This window comes from Amphiprion ocellaris, chromosome 23, assembly GCF_022539595.1.
Source record: "Amphiprion ocellaris isolate individual 3 ecotype Okinawa chromosome 23, ASM2253959v1, whole genome shotgun sequence".
In the NCBI taxonomy this organism is placed as follows: Eukaryota; Metazoa; Chordata; class Actinopteri; family Pomacentridae; genus Amphiprion; species Amphiprion ocellaris.
The window spans coordinates 17,454,684-17,478,305 of NC_072788.1; the positions used below are offsets into that span (position 1 = coordinate 17,454,684).

The 23,622-nt window shown below is 37.2% G+C and overlaps 3 protein-coding genes across 5 annotated transcripts; 1 reads left to right on the forward strand and 2 right to left on the reverse strand.

Annotated features, from left to right (window-relative positions):
• Positions 1–1,242: 1,242 nt before the first annotated feature.
• On the reverse strand, positions 1,243–5,349 carry LOC111571698 (uncharacterized). 2 transcript variants are annotated; one of them, XM_023274989.3, is made up of 19 exons: positions 5,187–5,349; positions 5,051–5,106; positions 4,885–4,971; positions 4,659–4,786; positions 4,440–4,580; positions 4,295–4,366; positions 4,028–4,198; positions 3,782–3,878; positions 3,475–3,680; positions 3,194–3,344; positions 2,933–3,126; positions 2,730–2,847; positions 2,452–2,657; positions 2,233–2,350; positions 1,981–2,153; positions 1,812–1,909; positions 1,607–1,725; positions 1,393–1,533; positions 1,243–1,312 (listed from the first exon to the last, which is right to left on the reverse strand). In XM_023274989.3, the coding sequence occupies exons 1-19, from the start codon at positions 5,207–5,209 to the stop codon at positions 1,296–1,298; spliced, it is 2,316 nt and encodes a 771-aa protein (XP_023130757.1). In that variant the 5' UTR covers positions 5,210–5,349; the 3' UTR covers positions 1,243–1,295. The 2 variants fall into 2 exon arrangements, with proteins under 2 accessions (XP_023130757.1, XP_023130760.1); XM_023274992.2 differs by lacking the exons at positions 4,659–4,786; positions 5,187–5,349 and having other exon boundaries at positions 5,051–5,103.
• A 134-nt stretch (positions 5,350–5,483) lies between these two features.
• Positions 5,484–17,308, reverse strand: LOC111571701 (uncharacterized). Of its 2 annotated transcripts, XM_023274994.3 has the most exons (19): positions 17,059–17,306; positions 16,918–16,970; positions 14,939–15,028; positions 14,705–14,826; positions 14,471–14,614; positions 13,348–13,395; positions 13,066–13,239; positions 11,993–12,083; positions 11,667–11,884; positions 11,089–11,242; positions 9,684–9,910; positions 9,489–9,606; positions 7,649–7,863; positions 7,218–7,335; positions 6,616–6,785; positions 6,438–6,535; positions 6,253–6,368; positions 6,106–6,156; positions 5,484–5,924 (listed from the first exon to the last, which is right to left on the reverse strand). In XM_023274994.3, the coding sequence occupies exons 1-18, from the start codon at positions 17,106–17,108 to the stop codon at positions 6,122–6,124; spliced, it is 2,241 nt and encodes a 746-aa protein (XP_023130762.2). In that variant the 5' UTR covers positions 17,109–17,306; the 3' UTR covers positions 5,484–5,924; positions 6,106–6,121. The 2 variants fall into 2 exon arrangements, with proteins under 2 accessions (XP_023130762.2, XP_023130764.2); XM_023274996.3 differs by lacking the exons at positions 7,649–7,863; positions 9,489–9,606 and having other exon boundaries at positions 17,059–17,308.
• A 4,184-nt stretch (positions 17,309–21,492) lies between these two features.
• Positions 21,493–23,265, forward strand: sst5 (somatostatin 5). The gene is made up of 2 exons (XM_023274999.3): positions 21,493–21,734; positions 22,882–23,265. The coding sequence occupies exons 1-2, from the start codon at positions 21,606–21,608 to the stop codon at positions 23,071–23,073; spliced, it is 321 nt and encodes a 106-aa protein (XP_023130767.3). The 5' UTR covers positions 21,493–21,605; the 3' UTR covers positions 23,074–23,265.
• Positions 23,266–23,622: the final 357 nt, after the last annotated feature.

Below are 23,622 nucleotides of genomic sequence, written 5' to 3' on the forward strand. Positions count from 1 at the left end.
AATATGATTGTCAGTTGTCATGGTTTTATGAACTGTGCATGTCTTGGTGAAACTTAAATTGCAGAATGATTTTACATATAGTCCATACACTATAGTGGAAATCAATGACTCAAGTTTAGCTTTCACGGATATAGCCACATTTCGCAAAGTAACTACACTGACACTAAAAGGGCATTACATCTAACTTATATATACACACTTACTGCTTCATGGCGATAAAACACCCAGTTCCCACAAGAGGCATCTAATTTAGTCACACACATGAAGTTCTGCTACTTTGTCAAACTTTTGCCTGAATTTTTCAAAGTGCAGCAAAGTCCTGAAGCCTGAATCTAAGCTGGTATAATTTTCAGCTCCACAGAACGTACATTGCAGACAACAATCCCTATTACTTCCATTGATTAAAGACTAATTTTGCCTGAGCAGGAATCATCTTCAAACCCATATTGTTTAGGATACAACTAAAACAATTGTAATTACATAACTGGAGGTTCATCTGTCCATCCATTGTTTTGTCTTATCTGGAGGGATGTGGCAGTAGCAGCAGGCTCAGCAGAGCATTCAAAAGAGGCCAAGAGAGATATGTAATCCCTACGGCGAGTTCTAAGTCCCTCCTGGTTCTTCTAGTCAGATGTGACAGAAAACCTCAAGACAAAGGGGTCAAGGAGAACTCTTTCTTGGATACCCGAGCCACCACAACTGGTTTATTTCAACATTAAGGAGCAACAACATCATTCCTATAGAAGAAACTCATTTTGGTCAAATTTTGAGATTTTTCTGACCATGTAAGATCCATTCCTTACCATCCTAGATGGCCTCAAAGTTGGAGCAAATGGTGGAATGTTGATTTGATTTTGTATAAATTGCAATTTGTCTCGGAAAGCTTATTTGTTTAGTTGTACTGGTTGCTATTATGCAATTATTTCACATACTTCAGTTTAAAGGGACCTTCTGAGTCCCTTATCCAGTAATCAAATTGATCTCAGTTACTGTGTAGACCCTGTCGAAATGGAGGCTGTTGCTAAATATGCAGTATTCAAGGACATTAGGCGTAGAACTTGGTTAAACCTGGCAGTTCAACAATAATCCTTCCATATTTAGATGTAAAAATGAATTTTAAAAAACAGTTTAAGTACTGTAGAACAAATATGAACTTGCACTGCAGTGAATGAAGAAAGAAAATCACCTAAAAAAAAATGAACCGATATTCAAAGTTGGTTTCAGTTGCCAATGACAAGTCAAGAGCTTTTAAGACAAATTTATTGAATTTAAAATATATGCAGTCACAGTCCGTATTATGATGGCACTGGTCCTGTGAAGAGTTCAACAAAGTTGTCAAATATGATATTGTAAGGTTGTTTTTTCCCCAAACATGAAAATAAAGCAACCAACCTTTCTTTGACAGTTTCTTCAGAAAACGGGATACTTTAAAATACTGAGCAGGAGGGTGGTAAGCAAGTCGTAATGAGACAGGTCTTGTGATGCGTCTAGTAGTGGGCATCGTCGTGAGTTCAGTTGTGGTACTCTGTGAACCTGGAGTATAGGATGAGATCTTCAGTAAGCGATATGAAGGGATGTGGTTTAAGCTGTTGAATTACACACCTACCTTCAGTGAAGTGCTCAGGATGCACAATACGGCCAATGCCAATTGTGTCAGACTCAAATTTATACACCGAGAAGAGACGGTGAAGCCCAGCCAGGGGATATGTACACTGCAATTTAATCCTGAAGGACAAGAGGACCACGTTTGCTGTCATGGTAGTTACAGAAGGGGTAAAAAAACCTAAATATTTCAAGTTGAAGATTTATACCCATCCTCATCATGGTTTGAGTCTACTGGATTTTTCTTAAAGGGCAGCTTCTGGCTGAAGAAAATTTCATTTTCATATGTCACATACTCCTTGGCCAGCTACAGAAACGAAACATTTAAAAGTTAGGTGCTCGCACAGAATGGAGAACATAACCACTCATTTGCACTACCTTGATGATAGATCCACAGCTACTGACAGGAAAAGAGAAGAGAGCTCTGGTGCCATCAGCCTCTTTGGGCCCACACTTATTGTCTATAAGGCTGGTTCTTCCTGGGCTACCTCCACTTAGGATGGCCAGAGACAAGTCAACCACCGCCGTCATCCTACCATCAGTCGAACACACTACAGAGAAATGTATTTGAGAATATGTCTCAACTACATGCACAACTCTACCTCCACAAGTTAAACAGGAAGTTCTTACTAATGAGTTCAGTAGTAGGGAACGGACACGTCTTGACAGTGGAGCTCTGGACTGCTGATGTTTCACGATCCCTCACAAGGATCTCAAAAGTGGCAAAGAAACCCTTCAAAGTAACATTCTACAAACACACACCCTAATCATGGTATATTCAAGATGACTTGACACATTAAACCTTGAATAACAAGAGTCAATGTTCAGTAATTAATTTCCACATCTTACACTGTATTGATATCCATGAGTGAAGAGTGGCACATTGAGCAGCAAACTCTGGCTATCATTGCTCAAGATGTAGCCATGTTGGGCTGCCAGCTCCGATGTCAGCAGGTCTGTTCCAACACTAATCTCCCACAGGTAGTCAAAAGGCCGGTGGTCCAGTTTGAAGCCGATCCCGGACTCATAACACAGGCCATAAAAGGCTGGAGGAGCTGTAAAATTAAGCACTGTGAATAACTCTGCTCAAAATGTGAGAACTGACCAAACATAGGTTTAAGACTTACAGATATCCGTTAATGCCGTAACTGATGCTACATGGTAAAAAGTGTTATTTTCAGGCTCAACAGTCAATGTATAGTCGATATCCAGCCTGTACAGCAATGTTGCATTTTCTTTGCTGAACTAGGAGATAGAAAACAAATTTAATATACAAGATGTATAACCAGTCAGATATCTGGATTTGCTGATGGTGAAAAAAGTCTTTTACCTGCTGTATCACAACAGGATCATCAAAAGGCACCTTCAGAGTGTAGCCATGGGTGTTGTTGGGTTGAACAACTTTCACAATGGTGTGGACACTCGCGTTTGTCAGGTGTCCATTCACATGAACAGCAGCCAACTTGACGTCTTCAGGGACATCTCCGAGGTACACCGTGAATGTATGATCCTCAAGAACTGTTCCTGAAACAAAAAGAAAGTAAGTTTATGGATGAATTAACTTAATAAAATAGGTCTTCAGTAGACTTACTATTTTCAGTAAAAACTGGGTGCAGCAGGAGGGGCGTGACAAGTGTCCCATGAAAACGAAGTCTAGTGTCAATATTGTCCTTTTTCTGTGAGGTTTGCTCCACATAGAGATGCAAGATGTAGTATTCATAGAGTTCTCCAGACACAAGGCTCTGTCAGAGATAAGCATGTTAGATGTGAGAATACTTTTTCAAGTAAAAACCGCAAATTCCTTTAACGTGCAAATAATCAGACAGTTTGACTGCCTGCCCTCCATCCTAGTTTCATGTCATGCTTTTTCACCTTCCTGTATCCTCCGTCAGCATTATAAGGGATGCTGATGTGGACTGTGGTGTTGCGGTTGTCCACAATGTAGCCTCTCTCCTCAGCAACTGATTGCATCATCAGTTCCCCATTGAGTCCAACACTGATCTGCGTGCTGTCGAGACTCGGATACAGCGCCTCTGGAGTTTCCCACATTATGTAACCACGGTCAAACAGTCCTTCATCTGTGGGCACATTAGTTTTTGCTTCAATATGAATAGTCAAATTTTTTTTTTTTTTTTTTTTTTAAAGGCAAAACTACAGCAAACAAAGCCATAACACTGACGCATGGAGCAAGCCACCACCAGGTCAACCATGAAGACCAACCAGCTTTGTCGGGAGAGCAGAGTTGCATGGACAAGCTCTACAGGAACACCATTCACCTGGAGAGAGACCCATGATCAAAAATGGACAATCTAATAAATGCAGTTACCATAACTGAGTGTTGAGTAATATAGCTATCTAGTCTATTCTATAAATACCATTGGTAAGGCAATTCATTTTTACTGTACTTGCAAATTTAGATATTTACCTCAACACTAAATGACTCAGGTTGTCCATATGCTGTACGCAACACAAGCCTTCCATCTGTAAGGTTAATAACATAGCCTTGCTTCCGAGCGTCTGAGAGGTTCATGGGTGTTAACAATTCCCCATCTTTCTGGAACATCACCTGCCACGGTGAGGGGAATGAGGAATACGCCTGGAAGTAGTAGAGCTTTGTTTACTTCAAGTATATATATATATATAGTATGTGGCAAGAATCCAACTCCATAACAGTACTTAAGTTGAAACATACAGGTTTAAAAGCAGCATTCCAGACATCCTTGTTTGTTTCAGATACACAAGCAACTTCCCTCCGCACAGACACCTACAAAGAATCCAGGATTAGCAAACACCTAAAATATGTTCCCTGAATAAACTAATACAAGAGCCAAGCTTACTTCCATGTAGTTCACCTCACAGGTAACCTCTCTGGGAGACCAGCGAAGAGAGGGAGAACAGGTCTTGTTTAAAGCATGGGTGACAGGCTTTCCTTCATGGTTTACCAACAAGTTGAAGTTGAATGTGAACAGCTCATCAGCCTGAAAGCCAGAAGAATATGTTGAATGGTGTCAGGGCTGCAGAAAGCTGGAGCTGCTGCTTTCTGAGTTTCTACATACTTTGTTGTCAGTGTGACAGCTGAAGTAAGAGGCTCTGAGCTCCACATGACCCAGCAGAGGCAGAACCATGAGACTGTAGCCACACTCTGCTGCATACTGTTCAGTAATGGTGTACGCACCTGTTCTGTCTGAAGAACAATCATAGTATTTATGTATTTTAACCTGCCTCTGCAACATGGCATCTAACATGGAGTTCAGTTTGTGAATAAAGCTATGCAGCACTCACCAACAGCCTCAAAGTGAGGTTCACTTCCAGCAAAGGAGAGATCAATAGCTATCATGAAGTGACGATCACGACATTCCATATGAACTCCTGCATGAACACATAAAAATTTGAAATTGTGAACTACTTTGTCAATTGTTCTGAATAAAAGCAAACATTTAAAGCTTACCACTGGGAACACGATCACATTTTGAAGTTGCCCACACAGACAGGAGTAAGGTCACACTGAAAGATAAAGGGATATGAATGTATCAAATGCATCAATGCAAACAAACATTTCCTAAATTGCTGTGCAAATACCTTACCCAAGGTAAAAACCAAAACCCATAGCCACTGACGCGTTAGCAGTGTCTAAAGCTAGCCTGGCTGCTAGCAAACTACATCTGCTAACCAACACAAGCCAAGCTGAATCACTTGCTTTGTATATCCTGACCACACTGGCATCATGTGGAAATACCTCCTGCAGCAGCTTTAATTCGTCTAGGTCCTCACCAATCAACCAGCTGCTACACCCACATGTGTAGCCTGTTAGGAATCAAGCATCTTTCAATCAGTGGATCTTCTTTAGAGCACATTCTGACTTGTGACAGCACAAGTGTTGATAAAAACATTATTAATGGCGCCCCACTGAATCAGCATGTTCAATATAAAAGCTTAAAATTTAGACACAAAAATGCAAAGTAAACATTCATAAGGTTATTAAATCCACTTATATTCTTGTGCCTTGATGCCTCGGTATGTCAGAAATCAATTCCACTTTCTTTTTTACTTTCTATATCAGTAGTAGTAATAACATTAACACTGCTCATAAACCATGAGTGCACATGTAAAGCATAAGTAGACAAGGTTTACCAGCAGTCTTTAATTAATACCTGAAATGCCTCTTTACAAAAAACTGTATGAACCTTTCGCTGATTATCACATACATTCTTGGACAAACAAAAAAGATACATAAAGAATTTCACACAAATACATCAAATGATAAAAGAACGTTGAGTTATTTACAGGTCCAGTAGCAGCATGAAAATAAGAATCCATATCATCTACAGGAAATAATAGAAAAGAGGAGGGCATTAAATATCTTCATAAACACAGATATAATAATTGCCTTTCACATATTTGATACTACAAATGTTAAAAAATGTTTCGGTACAATTAACTGCACATTTAGCACAGAGTTGTTGATTTGAATACAGTTTAAATAAAGTTTCAGAGTAGCACTACCTTAATGAAGTAAACGTTAATGTCCTAAATTCACCCTCCATTGTCCTTGACCTGAATGCAGTAAATTTTAATACATAAATATTACAAATGAAAGAGCAGATCAGAATTATTGGAACACTGTAAGTCACACTTTTAACACACACACACCTGTGTTGGCAGTTTCCCTATGTGTGACGAATGACTGCTCCAGAGATGAATTCAAATGAGGATGGATAGCAAAAGTAGTCGTATCGTTCGCTGGGTAGCGGCACTGGATCGTCAGCCTAAAACAGACTTCTTTAATACCAGTTTGATTTTCTAAAAGCAGAATTAGTTCAGTGTACATTTCTCACCTGTATGGAGAATCTCTGCGTATGACCGGATCAACAAAAGACAGAACACCTTTAGAGTAACTGATCTGGTTTTCATAAACCAGATAGTTTCCCTCAGTCTAAAGAGATACGAAGAAGCAAGATCAGGGGGCGAAAGGCACATTTTCTCTGTGAATTTTATATAAGTAAAGGCTCTCACAGTCACAGTTGTCCCGCAGGAGTTGAGGCTGAAGCTAAACAGAGCTCTAGCACTGTCCGTCTCCAGTGGAACACAGCTGGGATCTAATAGTGTGGTCTGGTTGGGCTGGGTGGGTGGGATGGTGTGGGTGGTGTCAACTATAGCCACCATCCTCCCTTCAGGCAAACACACTGTCAGAGACACAGTGTGAGTGTCAAGGTGAAATACACTACCGTTTAAAAGTTTGGGGTCACCCAGGCTATTTCATGTCTTCCACAAAAACTCACACTTTTATTCATGTCCTAACATAACTGCACAAGGGTTTTCTAATGATCAATCAGCCTTTCAACACCATAAGCTAACACAATGTAGCATTAGAACACAGGAGTGATGGTTGCTGGAAATGTTCCTCTGTACCCCTATGGAGATATTCCATTAAAAATCAACCATTTCTAGCTAGAATAGTCATTTACCACATTAAGAATGTCTACACTGTACTTCTGATTCATATAATGTTATTTTCATTGAAAAAAAATGCTTCTCCTTCAAAAATAAGGACATTTCTAAGTGACCCCAAACTGTAGTGTATATAAACAGTGATAAGTTGAGAAATGTTACTCTACCTAGAAGTTCTCGAACAGGAAAGCTACATTTATGGACAAGGCTATCGTGTTCTTTCAGAGTTTCTGCTTCCACAACAGATACTTTGACTCCAGCAACAAGACCCTGCAATGTCAGCTTCTAGATGCAAGAAGAGAGAGAAGACATGTTCATTATCACTGCAAAAAATGGGATATAGCGGCAATGTAAATGTGGTTGAATCAGAGTGTAAATAGGCGCAAACATGAGGTCTTCCATAGACTTGATTTCAAGGATCCATTAGGTGTTAAAAAAAACTCTCTCTACACTGGGATGGGTATGAGAAAACAAGCCTCACAAGTGTTCCTAGTCCTTGACCCCAAAATGCCAACAACGTAAAGGAATAATAAAGCAAAACTAAATAAAGCAAGCAGAAATAGTAGAGATCAAGTTAAAAAAAACTAGTTCTGATTACTTCATAGTTCATCACAGGGCTGTAGAAGGGGATCTTCACAGTCAAGTAGTCCTTTTCTGCCTCCACTATAAATCCACCCATCTCCACCAGGTCCCAATCCAGCCTGTGGGTTCCGACAAAGAGCTCCCACTGCAGCTCGTCCAGAGCTCCATAGTGCAGTAGCACCAGCAGGCTGCTCTCTGTGCACTTCCCCTCCAGCCAGGGTGAACCTGGATCTACACCAAGATACAGTTGTGAACAAAAGTTTACATACGCTTGTAAAGACCATGTATATCATGGCAGTCTTCGTTTTCCAGTAACTCCTACAACTCTTCATTTTCTACAATGGAAAGATTGAAATACGTACATCTTTGTCACAAATATGTCATGACCTACAAGGAGGCAAAGTCAACAGTCCACTGAAACAGGTTGGCTGCTCTAACCATTGCGCTTCTTATAAAGAAACCTCTAGATCAGGGGTGTCAAACATGTGGCCCGCAGGCCAAAAGTGGCCCACCTGAGGGTCCAATCCAGCCCAGAGGATGACCTTGTAAAGTGTAATAATTACAGAAAAGACTTTAATGGCAGATTGTCAACTTGTAAAACTATACATTTAAAATAATTTCTAGATCATGACAAGTTGTCTTGATCATATAGTAAAATACTATATTGCTCTTTTGTCATTTTGTGTCTCAGTTTTGTAATATTTTGTCTTGTTTTTGTTGTTTTTTGTCGTTTTCTGTCTGACTTTTATCGTCTCTCACATTTTTATCATTTTGCATTCCTTTGCTTCCTTTGTTCTTTTTGCCTTTTAATATCTTATTTTTTAAGTCTTTATTTAATGTCTACTGTTGCACGAAGAGAGAGTAACGAAATTTCAATTCTTGGTATGTCATGTACATATTGAAGAATTGACAATAAAGCTGACTGACTTTTGTGTCGCTTGTGTTTTTTTGTCTTATTTTTGTCATTTTGTGTTTTGCTTTATTCATTGTTTTGGGTATCGTTTTTGTCGTTTTTTTTCTCGCTTTTGTCATTTTTTGTCTCGTTTGTGTTCATTTTTTTGTCATTTTTTTGTCTAATTTTTTTTCTCTTTTTTTATTGTTTCATGTCATTTGTCTCATTTTTTGTTATTTTGTTTCTCATTTTTGTCGTTACGTCTCATTTTTGCGATATTTTGTCTTGTTTTTGTTTTTTTGTCTTTTTTAAAAAATGAAATACTATATTGTTCAGTTCCAGATACTTATGACTAAATGTTTTGTTCCTTTGTAGACACGCTGTGATCTGGAAGTTGTAATGTGATGAATGATAAACTGAGGCATAATGTTGTTAAAATTTAATTTATTGTTCTTAACAAATTTTACTTTGTTCATGATGTTTTGTAAAAGATAATTCCTTAAATGTGAAAATTTTCAGAATGCACTTTTTTTGCACTAAAACAAAGGGAAAAATTTAGAGTTGTCATTATTTATTGGTTGTTATGCTGTTATTTTACTGGTCCGGTCCACTTGAAATGAAATTGGGCTGAATGTGGCCCCTGAACTAAAATGAGTTTGACACCCCTGCTCTAGACAAAAGCCCTCCATTTTTGAGAAATCAGCAAAAATCACAACACAGTCACAAAACTTTAACACAAACTGTGAACATATTTTATGTGGAAATTAAAAACTAGGAATACAGTTCAAAAAGCACAGAATCTTTCTTAAATACTGGTTAAATAACTAATAAACTGTTGGGTCTAAATCTACAATATAGGAACTTAGCACACCCTGGCTAGTAATCCGAGGCTGCCTGGAAGATGAGAAATGAACCCAAAAACATATACGGCATTTCAAAATGGCTGGCAGCAAACTGCACTCACCTTCATATTCAACACTATGCTCTACAGTGGCTTGGTGGTAAAAGACCTCTTCAGTGGGTGAGATGGAAAGAGTAAAGATGAAAGTGAGGCTGAACACCTTATACCCACCACCTATATGCTGGGATCAGACAGCAGCTGGTTTCAGACACATTGATATTATGTAAATGTTTCAACCAGTTAGTGAGTCCATCTCACCTTTGGGATAATTTTTGGATGTGACAACGGGAGGCGAAGCTGGTATGAGTAGCTCCTGTTGGAGTGGGTGAGCCTGGACACCACGAAGTCTTTGTCACTCTGTCGTTGAGGGTTTTTGGACCAGGTTAAAAGGTTACCGCCACCGTCTACAGTCACTCTCTTGAGGTGCACGTGAGGTGGGAAGTGGCCTAAAGTGACTGAAAGCAATCCCCTGGGTGAGACTTTATCTGTAAAAGAAAAAATAGTTTCATAATGTGGCACACTCTCCAAGCCCTGTAGACATTCCTCCTACTGAATGATTTTTGTGTGTATTTAAACAAAATTCTAGTTCTATTCAGATATGCTCCCCTTTTAAGATCTCCACATACAACTTTTCAACTGTCCAAAATAAAACCTTTACCAGCTCAAATCACAATTACCTAATGCAGGGGTGTCAAACTCATTTGAGTTCAGGGGCCACATATAGACCAATCTGATCTCAAGTGGGCCGCACCAGGAAAATCACAGAGCTCCAAATTTTTCCCTTTGTTTTAGTGCAAAAATGTACATTCTAAAAATATTCATATTAATGAATTATCTTTTTACAAAACATTATGAACAAACAGAATTTTGTTAAGCAAAAAAAAAAAAAAAATGATTTCAACAACATTATGCCTCAGTTTATCATTTACACATTACAACTTCCAGATCACAGTGTCTACAAAAGAACAAAACATTTAGTCAAAGATATCTGGAACTGAACAACAGTATTTTATTTTTAAAAAGACAAAAACAACAAAAACAAGACAAAATATTACAAAAATGAGACACATCATGACAAAAGCGAGAAACAAAATGACAAAAAATCTGACAAAAAAGTGACAAAGCGACAAAAAAATGAACACAAATGAGACAAAAACGACAAAAGCGAGAAACAAAACGGCAGAAACGATACCCAAAACAATGAATACAGCAAAACACAATATGACAAAAATGAGACAAAAAAACACCAGCTGGACAAAAAGGAAACACAAAATGACAAAAACACAAGACAAACGATAAAAGTCAGACAGAAAATGACAAAAAAACAACAAAAACAAGACAAAATGTTACAAACATGACACAGAAAATGACAAAAGAGCGATCTAGTATTTTATTTTACGATCAAAACAATTCGTCATGGTCTAGAAATTATTTTAAAATTATAGTTTTAAAGATGTACAAATTGCAGTTAATGTCTTTTCTGTAATTTTTACACCTTACAAAGTCATCCTGCGGGCCGGATTGGACCCTCTGGTGGGTCTGTTTTGGCCCGCGGGCCGCATGTTTGATGCCCCTGACCTAATGTGATTCTATAATTGTGATACACCACCACTGAATGTTTACATCAATTAAATATACATAAAATGGACCAAGAAAACCTTACCTTTGGTCAAGACCAGGGTTTGTGGGATGAGAGGAGTCTTAAGGAGCCTAAAAGAGCGATGTTGAGTGAGAGGAAAGCGCTGGTCCTCCCACTGACTCATGAACAGCAGATCCACTGACATGGACTGACTGTACTGTCCCCTCACAGCACCACTCTGGAAATATTGCAGCACACATAATGAAAGATCAAACCCATTTCAGTCTCATAATTATTTTGCAAACTATGAATGATTTCCATTTCTTTCTTTATATATTTTAGTTGTATTATCAACAAGTAGGCTGGTATCAACCAACGTATTTTACTCACTAAGTAGCGCATCCCAGTGCAAGTATGCAGAAAGAAATACTGTTTCTCTCTCTACGTCGAAGGGGCAGAAATATACAACAAACTGTACACTGAGCATCTTCAAGAGCAACTGCATCTGTGCATACCCAACATAAATGCACTAGCTGTTTTTAAAATCCATTCAGTGTATATTTTTATATTCCCATATGAAAGATTAGCCCCAAAAAAATCTAAATTAGACAAAAGATTTATCTTAGGACACCAGGTTAGCCACCACTTTCCTATTTACATACCTGAATATGTACACCCTGGGCTCCTGCTGGAATCCTGACCTCGATTCGCTCCTCCTGCAAGACGACCTTGTAGCCCCTCTCTACGATGTCAGATTCACTCAGAGAATGGCCGTTCACACCAATCCTTATGCCTCTGTCCCTGAACTGCCCATGAACAAGAGGAGAAATAACATAGGGGACGGTCCACAGCAGGTCAGAGCCATCTGCCGTGGCCTCACCTGATGGTAAACAAGAGAGAGGAGAGGGGGTTATATGTCAGAGACTGCATTTTTCAGTCTGCTGAATTGCATTGCATGAATAATGTGATATTAGTGAACTGTACAAACTCAGAGCACAGGCAATAGAGATGTCAACAGCCAGGAAGGCAGCTCTGTACAAGATGAATGAACTGACGACCTCTAAATCCACCCCTTTTTCCTGGGGAACATAATCCAAAACAAAACACACAAGCATCCAGAAGATTCAGAAACTGACACTAGAAGCAAAGGTTTAGAGCAGGGGTGTCAAACTCATTTTAGTGCAGGGGCCACATTCAGCCCAATTAATCTCAAGTATGCCAGACCAGTAAAATCACAGCATAACATCCAATACATAACGACAACTCCAAAATTATCTTTTGTTTTAGTGCAAAAAAGCACATTCTGAAAATGCTCACATTTAAGGAAGTATTTTTACAAAATATTATGAAGAAACTGAAATTTGTTGAGAAAGAGAAATTCAGTTTCAACAACATTATGCCTCAGTTTATCATTTAGAGATCACAGTGTGTCTACAAAGACACAAAACATTTAGTCACAGGTATCTGGAACTGAACGATACAGTATTTTACTTTAAAAAAGACAAAAAAATGAACAAAAACAAGACAAAAATGAGACACATGACAAAAGCGAGAAACAAAATGACAAATAAGTGAGACAAATGACATGAAACAATAAAAAAAGACAAAAAGATGGGCAAACAACACAAATGAGACAAAAAAATGACAAAAGCGTGAAACAAAAAAAATGACTGAGACAAAAAACAAAAAAAGGAAAAGGAAACACAAAATGACAAAAACGTGAGACAAATGATAATAGTCAGACAGAAAAAGACAAAAAACAACAAAACAAGACAAAATATTCCAAAAATGAGACACAAAATGACAAAAGAGCAATATTGTATTTTTCTTTATGATCAAAACAACTTGTCATCATCTAGAAATTATTTAATATTTATAGTTCGACAAATTTACAAACTGCAGTTAATGTCTTCTCTGGGATTTTTACACTTTACAAAGTCATCCTGCGGGCCGGATTTCACCCTCCGGAGGGCCGGTTTTGGCCCGTGGGCCGTACGTTTGACACCCCTGGTTTAGAGTAAGTAAACCATGCGGCCTAATCCCCAGTAAATCATACGGTACCTTGACAAAGTATGACAGCGGGGAGGAATAGGGACAGCGGAGGATTAGACGTGAACTGTGCAGGGAGATGTAGTAGCCGAGAGCAGAAGCCTCTCTTAGAGACAACAACATGGCTTCCTCTGACCCAGCTTCACCTGTGCGGAACGTAACAGCCACATCTGCCTCATCATGTCCCTGTTTAGTAAAAAGAGATGTCTAATCAGTGAATAGATGCAATTTAAGAAGCCACTCGCCCTTCGTACGGGAGACAAATAAATGTCTGGCCAAGTGTGATCTACTTACATCCTTATGTTTGGATGTAACAGGTAGTATAGGTTGCTGGATGGAGACCTAGAAGGAGAACCACAAGGCCTGATACACCCTCACACATTCCACAACAAGGACAGCACCATATGAGACATGCACTTTCAAATTAAAATACATGCTGTAACAGCTCTTCTCCAGAAAGCTAAGCCATTGCCAGATCAGTATTACACACCAATTTTAAGCAAAGTGTCACATAGGAAATGGAGAAGCTGCTCACAGATGGAAATTTTTAAAAGGTTTGGACTCTTAGAAAACAAAAATAAGTATTAAATCTTACAAAAAACACCATGCACACAGGGAGATTGCTTAACCCTTAGATGTACGAGTGATTAGACCTTACACTCTTCCATAAATGGGTAAAAAAAACGATGCGAATTCATGTGTTTTTCTAGCATTTTTGTCATTTTGGTTAAAAATAATCATTTGCATTCTATTTTGGACCACCCAAGAATGATTTTATGATTGAAATGTGTTTATTTTTCACTTTGTTACAGCTTTTGAATGTTTTGATAATTGAAAAAGAAGAATATTACATAAACCAGCAATAGAAGAATATCAACATCCACTTTGTTGACATTTTTCCACTCTTTTCCTCTAACTGCTGCTGCTCTCCGTCCCTCCAAGTTTGTGCATCACCTCTTGTATGATATTATCAGTGATAAAGAGCTTGGGGGAGTAATACAAATATTACAGTTTCTTTAAAATTATAAAAGGTAATTTAAAAATTGAAATGGAATGATACCATAAACATATTTTTTGAGGAACAGCTGGAATATGAAATGATAAAAAAAACTTTTCATTAAAAAGATATTGCAAGAAAATGACCTCACCGGGTAATTTTTGACCCAATTAGTGCATCTAAGAGTTAAATAGTATACTACATCTTTTGAATAAATGTCGTACTGTTTTCACAATTACCAAAGGAAGTCAAGTTCCCGATTCACCTATATCTGGTTTAAATTTTGAATAAACTTGCATTAAAGTTCTCACTGTTCTGACCTTGCGCATAGAAACAAAAATAAAAATATAACCTGAACCAAGAGTCAGAGGATGCGCAAGTATAAATGTGACAGGATAATAATACAGGCTAGTAATTCACCTCCATGTAGTTTTCCTCACAGACTATCTCTCTAGTGCTCCACTGGCCCTGCAGTGAGCAGTGAAGCTGAAAGGGGAACGCTGTCATTTTGCCGTCCGCCTGCAAATTTACAAACCAGAGACGTAGATGATAGTCTGTTCCTGCCTGCAGAGGAGAGACACAAAATAGGAGCTTCAAATGAAGGTCATTAATAATCCTGCACCACATCAATGCATCAAACTGAGCTGCATTTACCTGCCTGACATGACAAGCCAGGAATGAGGCACGAAACACAAGGTCTCCAACATCATTGATTAGGATGGAGTAGCCACACAGTCTGACCTCCTGATAAGACAGGAAGTGCGATCCAGACTGGTCTGGTGACGTCAGACATTTATAGTCAAATGATTATCAACATTTATATCTTGTTTACCAGCAAAAATTGTTTTTCCTAGTAACTTTACATGAGGGTTGAGACACATACTGTACCTTCAAAGTAAAATCGAATCATCGGGGTAAGGAAGCTAGATTTGACAGAAAGCCAGAAGTGACGCTCGAGACATTTGGTTTGAAATACTCCTGAAAATACGAAGAGTGGCATAAATACTCAAATGTATGTGACATATAAGATAATGTCACTGAAACTGAAAATGCATCAAATTGAAATTATATATAATTCACACGTTTCAGCCTTTAGCATCCATCTATCTATCTATCTATCTATCTATCTATCTATCTATCTATCTATCTATCTATCTATCTATCTATCTATCTATCTATCTATCTAAACACTACCATTCAAATGTTTGGGGTCACCCAGAGAAAATACTTGTGCAACTGCCGTATGTTAGCACATGAATAGAAGTGTAAGTTTTATATATATATATATGTATGTATATTTTCTATTGGATCAAACATTACTGCTAAAATTACAAAAAAGCGTTCTTTTATCTCGATACAAATTGCCACTATATACTTCTTTTTGAAAATCTAAGTCTGTTTCTACAACAGCACCAAAGACTAAATATATCATTACTTTTATTCTATTCTGTACATTTACACAGTTCTTCAAATTTACAACTCCAAATTCAATCTAAAAAAAAAATCAAAGTTCAGATTTTGGCAATATGTTAACTACGAAAGGACATTTTTTCACAATAACATATAAAATGCAAACCATGAACGTGATTATTTTACTTATGATTGTCTCTAATTGTCATATAGACATATTAGTGTGTAAACACATCAGTAGAGACGTTGCTTTCAAGCTGGTAATAATCAAAGTTATACTAGTTTAAATCATATTATCCTGTCTACACTGAACATGTCATTGTATTACTGAGCATCTTGTCCTGTATATGTGACAAAGGAGAAGGACTTCCGGACTAAATGAGAAAGGATTATGATAGGGGTGTCAAACTCATTTTAGTTCAGGGGCCACATTCAGCCCAATCTGATCTTAAGTGGGCTGGACCAGTAAAATCACTGCATAATTACCTATAAATAACGACAACTCCAAATTTTTCCTTTGTTTTAGTGCAATAAAGTACATTCTGAAAATTTTCACATTTAAGGAAATAAGGAAAGAAACTGAAATTTGTTAAGAAAAATAACTTCAATATCAACAACATTATGCCTCAGTTTATCATTTACACATTACAACTTCCAGATCACTGAGTGTCTACAAAGGAACAAAACATTTAGTCACAGCTATCTGGAACTGAACTATACAGTATTTTACTGTAAAAAAGACAAAAATCAACAAAAGAAAGACAAAAATTACAAAAACACCTAACAACAAAAGCAAGAAACAAAATGACAAAAAAAAATTGACAAACAACATGCAACAATAAAAAAAAGAAAAAAAAATAGACAAAAAAAGTTACAAAGCGACAAAAAATGGGCAAAAACTAGACAAAAAATGACAAAAGCATGAAACAAAAGACAAAAGCGACACCCAAAATGATGAATAAAGCAAAACGCAAAATGAAAAAATGAGATAAATAACACAAGCAGACAAAAAGAAACACAAAAACATGAGACAAACGATAAAAGTCAAACAGAAAACGACAAAAAACAACAAACCATGACAAAATATTACAAAAATAAGACACAAAATGGCAAAAGAGCAATATAGTATTTTACTTTATGATCAAAACAACTCATGGTCTACGAATTATTTTAAATTTATAGTTTTACAAATTTACAAATTGCAGTGAATGTCTTCTCTGTAATTTTTACAATTTACAAAGTCATCCTGGGCCGGACTGGACCCTAAGGTGGGCCGCTTTTGGCCCACGGGCTGCATGTTTGACACCCCTGGATTAGAGGATAATTTGTTGACATGGCTTCAGTAACATCCACAGCTCAGCCTCCTGAAGGAACCCTGGAGTTCACTGGTACTATTATTGTGTAATTTCATGAAACAGACATTTTGGCTCTCTAGCACCCAGTTACATGTTTCTTACCTTCTGCCACTGGACTGGGAACACAGGGAGGTAAAACCAGGAGCAACACCACACTGAAACAAATACACGTCTTCAGTAAAAGTGCGACAATGAACCGACGCTGAACCGACGCTATCTCCGGCTGTCCACTCTGACACTTACCCGCAAAAAGCACTGAAAATAGACATATTACTGTCATTCTTACAGCACATTTAGAAGTAGTTGGCTGTCAGTATTATTTCCCGCTGGGTGACGACATTTGGTCACCGGCTAATTGAAAAGCTAATTAGCACGCTAGCTCTGCGCCGCTTCTTCTTCTTCTGGGCTTTTACGGCAGCTTGCATCCTGTAGCTCCGTTTTCTTGACTGTCTTCTTCATAAACAAGGGTGACAGATATCACAATTACCCTCGAAGTATTTTTTTAAAACAACACAAACGTTTGTCTTTGGGCATTTGTGTAAATCGCTGTTTGACATGAAAACTTAAATAACTGAGGCGCAGAATGACAACTTGATCCTACAGTGACACCTAGTGGTCAGAGTGTGACTTGCCCCTGACTAAACAGAGCAGATGTGTTGTTAGGATCCGACACATTGTTGGCTTAACTCACTTCAGCAGTCATTAGATACTAACCTGATTACTGCATAATTTTCGAATCATTTTATAGTAAAAGAAATTAAAAACCTGAGTGGGCTTTAGACAAATTAATACCTTCATGCTTTGCTTTTAATGCTTTACCCAGATTCTGCATTGATATCACAGTGAGTGCCTTGGCTTTATTACTCCACCAAGGAGTATGGCGGAGTTATGTGATGATCTATGTAAGTTTGTCTGTTTGTCTGTCTGTTAGCAACATTATCGGTACTCAAAAAGAGATAAACGGATTTGGATGAAATTTTCAGGGAAGGTCAGAAATGACACAAGGACCAATTCATTAGATTTTGATGCGGTTTATAGTCTGGATCCACGATTTTTTTTTTTAAAGATTTCATCCGTCGTAAATGATACAACTACTGAGCAGCCCCTCTGAATGCTTTTCTAGTTTATTATGATTTATAGCTCTCTGTAACAAAACACTCAACATGACAGACAAATATTTGGACTTTAGTAATTAGATCATAGTTTAATAAACAGAAAATGAATGTCCTATTGTTTTTGCTCAACTATGTCGTGTTATTTTCGAGGACTTTAATGCACAAAGAGGTGTTTTATTATTAATCTTACTTCTGGAAGAAAAAAAATGGATTTTATATAAGCACAAGCTAAAGCTTTTGGCCTTCACAGCTGAACACTAAACATCTGTTAGTAGATCTAGACAAACTCTGCAGACAATGCACCAACAACAAAATAAGGCGTAAACTCCAAAAGGCTGCAAATGGGAAGCTGTGAGAATGAATGATCAAGAAAATATCATTATTATTATTATAATACAGTATTTAAATTAAAAAGAAGAAACAAAAAGAACATTTGCCATGAAATGATAGATTACTTCAGGGTTTTTTGTCTCCTTTGAAGTCGCAATGAACAAGGAAAATGCCAACACCTACAGCATCAGTGGTGATTCTATCGGCACCTACACTAATGAAATGAATGCAAATTTAAAATGATTTCTATATCTCGACAAGTTGTAAAATACTATATCATTCAATTCCAGATACCTGGGACTAAATGTTTAGTGCCTTTGTAGATACACTGTGATCTGTAAGTTGTAATGTGTAAATGATAAACTGAGGCATAATGTGTTGAAATTTCACTTATTTTTCTTAAGAAATTTCAATTTGTTCATAATGTTTTGAGAAAACGGTAGTTCATTAATAAGAATATTCTCAGAATGCACTTTTTTGCAGTAAAACAAAGGGGAAAATTTGGAGTTGTCATTATTTAAAGGGTATTTTGTTATGATTTTAATGGTCCGGCCCACTTGAGATCAAATTGAGCTGTATGTGAATTATGTTGGCCGAAACCAGCTCCACAGCAATCAGTGAGGCCTTAAAGAAATAAATCCATCTTTGTGTTAAGAATCCAGAAATCAATAAAATGAACAAGAAACCCCCTGAACTTGTTTTATTTATCTAAATATGAAAATGCAAATCTAGCTATTTGAAATGTTACACATGAAAAAAAGCATTACGCTTTTAATTTCTTGATTCTCACCCTGAAGTAACCAAGCAACAATGTCATTAACAGTGATGAAACCCTGCGTCAAACAGTGAACAAATCATCAGTTTCACATTGCATGCTTTAAATAGAAAGTGACCTTTGCTATGACTGTGTTCTCCTCTATCCACTCCACAGGACTCTCACTAATAAGTTCTATTACTCAGCCTTATATCACAACACGACTTGACTCAAAGTAACATTTTCCAAGTAGTTGAAGATGTGGTGACACACAGGATTCCAGCTGTGCTGCTCTGGCAAAGGAGAGGGACCCAGCGCTGCGACGACAACAAAAACACAGCTCCGCTGCCTCCACAGCTGCTGCTACTTTATGAAAATGGTGTCATGTGTCAGCCGTTAGTCACGATTAATGAGCTTTTTCATCTACAGTTAATCAGCCAGCGGTTTCTCCGGCTGATTTTCAAAAGTTTGGGGTCACTCAGAAATGTGCTTATTTTTTGAAATAAAAACAGTTTTTTTTTTCAATGAAGATAACATTAAAATAATCAGAAATACAGTCTAGAGCAGGGGTGTCAAACTCTTTTTAGTTCAGGGGCCACATTCAGCCCCATTTCATCTCACGTGGGTCCGACCAGTAAAATCACAGCATAATAACCAATAAATAATGACAACTCCAAATTTTTCCCTTTGTTTTAGTGCAAAAAAGTACATTCTGAAAATTTTCACATTTAAGGAATTATCTTTTTTACAAAACATTTTGAACAAACTAAAATATGTTAAGAAACATAATTCAATTTCAACAGTATTATGCCTCAGTTTATCATTTACACATTACAACTTCCAGATCACAGAGTACCTACAAAGGAACAAAACATTTAGTCACAGGTATCTGGAACTGAACAATATAGTATTTTACTTAAAAAAAGACAAAATACAAGACAAAATATTACAAAAATGAGACACATAATGTCAAAAGCGAGAAACAAAATGCCAAAAAAATGAGACAAAGGACACGAAACAATAAAAAAAAGAGACCAAAAATTAGACAAAAAAGGTACAAAACGAGACAAAAAATGACAGAAGCGAGAAACAAAACAACAAAAATGATACACAAAGCAATGAATAAAGCAAAACACAAAATGACAAAACAAGACAAGAAACACAAGCTGGACAAAAAGGAACACAAAACGAAAAAAACGTGAGACAAACTATAAAAGTCAGACAGAAAAACACAACAAAAACAAGACAAAATATTACAAAAATGAGACACAAAATGACAAAAGAGCAATGCAGTATTTTACTTTATGATCAAACAACTTGTCATAGTCTAGAAATTATTTGAAATTTATAGTTTTACAAATTTACAAATTGCAGTGAATGTCTTCTGTGTAATTTTTACACCTTACAAAGTCATCCTGTGGGCCGGATTGGACCCTCTGGAGGGCCAGTTTTGGCCCACGGGCCGCATGTTTGACCCCCCTGGTCGAGACATTGTTAATGTGGTAAATAACTATTGTAGCTGGAAACAGCTGATTTTTAATGGAATATCTCCATAGGGGTACAGAGGAACATTTCCAGCAACCATCACTCCTGTGTTCTAATGCTACATCGTGTTAGCTAATGGTGTTGAAAGGCTAATTGATGATTAGAAAACCCTTGTTCAATTATGTTAGCACATGAATAAAAGTGTGAGTTTTCATGAAAACATGAAAATGTCTGGGTGACCCCAAACTTTTGAACGGTAGTGTATGTGTCTTAATCGCCCCCGCTATCACTTTCCACTCTTTTTGAATCGTGTTTTGAGGCTTACAGCATAAATTCATGTTCAAAACTAGAAGTGACAATAGTTACAAGCGGAACACGATTTTCTCCTTTTGAACAAAGCCGTTTTGTTGTCATTTATGCAAAGAGCAAAACACTTACCACAAGTGTTTTGTTTTCAGTGTGACATTTGGATGTTATTTCTCGTTGATTTTTCACTGACTCAAAGTGATGGCACAAAGGGTGGGTGGGTGTTGGACTAGTTAGCAGTGTCCAGGCAGCCTCATTAACATTTGAGTCACATTAGTGTCATTAACAGCGCTGTACAACTAGCAGACCTCATGTTGTGCTTTGGACCCCTACAAGGCTGGTGTGGTTAATTATGACTGACAGACAGTAAGTCATGTTTACCGTTAAATATAAATGCATAGTCATTGTCTTCATTGAAACATTAACAATCAAAAAGTGAGTTCTTTGTCGTTTTGTTGGGGGTGTTTTGGGATTTGGTCTGTCCATGCTGTCACGGCTAATTAGGACCTTATCCTGTCCAGTGACACTTCTGTTCACGACATCCACCACACACCTCCTCATTTCCTCGCAGCCAGCCTCCTCCACCAATCACATCCTTTTGTTAGCCTGAGGATGAGGAGGATTGGAAGATGAAGAGGCCTATTTATCAGCTCAGTACATCTTACCTTGACAGTGATATCATTCAGCGCTTCCACCACCTACATCCTTGGACGTTTTTGGATATTTGCAGCCAAACCGCCAGTGCTAAAAACAACAATCGGGAAAGAGTGGGATCTGTCAGGTTGTGGTTTAAGGTGGAGATGCTTCGCCCTCAGGTGCAGGTTCTTCTGGTGGCTTTATGTTCATCTGTGGTGCTGGTGCGGGTCAACGGTGCTCCACACTGGGACATGCTGACAGAAACACTAAGAGCAGAAGTCACAAATGACAAGGTGAGTCACTGATATACTAAATAAGGTTTAAATAGCTTAGATGAACCCTGTAAAACCCACTGCTGCAAAAATACATCAGTTTTTATTTTTTCAATTATTATTTTGTATTTTATATATATATATATATATATATATATATATATATATATATATATATATATATATATATATATATATATATGCAGTTTTTTCTATTTTTGAGTTTATAGGGTTATGTCGATTATACATAAATAAATAGGTTGTTTCTACTAATATTTCTACGTACTTTAACAAGAAATTTGCAAATGTGACGTATCTCATGCCTGAACACTGGATCTGAACGATTTGAGACAAAGAACACTGAAAAATAAAAACAAAAACAACTTTTTAAGCTGAACATATGTTAAAAAATAGGTTGTTTCTACTAATATTACTCCATAATTTTTTAAAAAATGGGCAAATGTGATGTATCTCAGGCCCAAAAACATTGAAAAATTAAATCCTTAAACGAAAATAAAAACAAAAAAAAGGTTTTCAGTTGATTATACATAAAAGATTGTTTCTGCGAATATTTCTGCGTAATTTAAAAAGAAATGTGCAAATCTGACGTATCTCAGGTCCAAAAGCGCTGAAAAATGAAGTCCTTAATACGTCACATTTGCACAGTTCTTTTTAAATTATGTCAAAATATGAGTAAAAACAATTTATTTACATATAATCGACATAACGCTATAAAACCCAAATATAGAAAAAAATCTGCATATATATATATATATATATATATATATATATACATATATACATATATATGTGTATATATACATATATATGTGTGTATATATATATATATATATATATATATATATATATATATATATATATATATATATATATATATACATATATATACACATATATACATACATACATACATACATACATACATACATACATACATACATACATACATACATACATACATACATACATACATACATACATACATACATACATACATACATATATATATATATATACACACACATTTAATAAAAAGAAATAAAACTGATGTATTCTTGCAACAGCTGGTTTAGTGTTGTTGACATTCTTCTTTTTCCTTTCATGGACAACTTTATCCTCTTGTTTTTCCTTTTGGGTCCTCCTCTAGGATCTGACTCGCATGCTCCTGCTGAAGCTCATGTCTGAACTGGTGGCAGCCAGAGGAGACGAGATGCTGCGTGAGCTGGAGGCAGAGGTGGGAGGCAGAGATGAGGTGATGAGGCGACACATTCCCCTCTCCCAAAGAGAGCGCAAGGCGGGCTGCCGCAACTTCTTCTGGAAGACTTTCACCTCGTGTTAGCACAAGAAGAGGGCTGCTCAAGTCAGAGTGTGTCGGTTTTTAAACGATACATTTGCCCACGTTTGCTCACTTTGTAGTAACTGCGTCATTTACTGCAAGATAAAATATGCAGATCTCTTGAAATTTGCAACAAGTAGCAAGGTTTGAAGACGAGTTGGGATGTACATGGTGTCAAAAATAAAATGTTCTGATGTCAAATGTTATGGTTGTCAGACTGTATCATACTTTCTCTTCTGTGAAGCTGAATCCCAGCTTTTTAGAATTTATACATATGAAGAAGAAATGCAAAAGCAGTAGAGATCCTCTTTTTGTTTGGAAAAAGCATCCAAGATCTAGATTCTTTATTACCTACAATACCGTACACTAAACAATATGGGTTTGAAGACGATTCCTGCTCAGGCAAAATGAGTCTTCAGACTGGAATCAATGGACGTGATAAGGATTGTCATCTGCAGTCAGGTGCAGTGTAGGTTCTGTGGAGCTGAAAATTACAAGCTTATATTCAGGTTTTAGGACTTTGCTGCACTTTGAAGAATTCAAGCAAAAGTT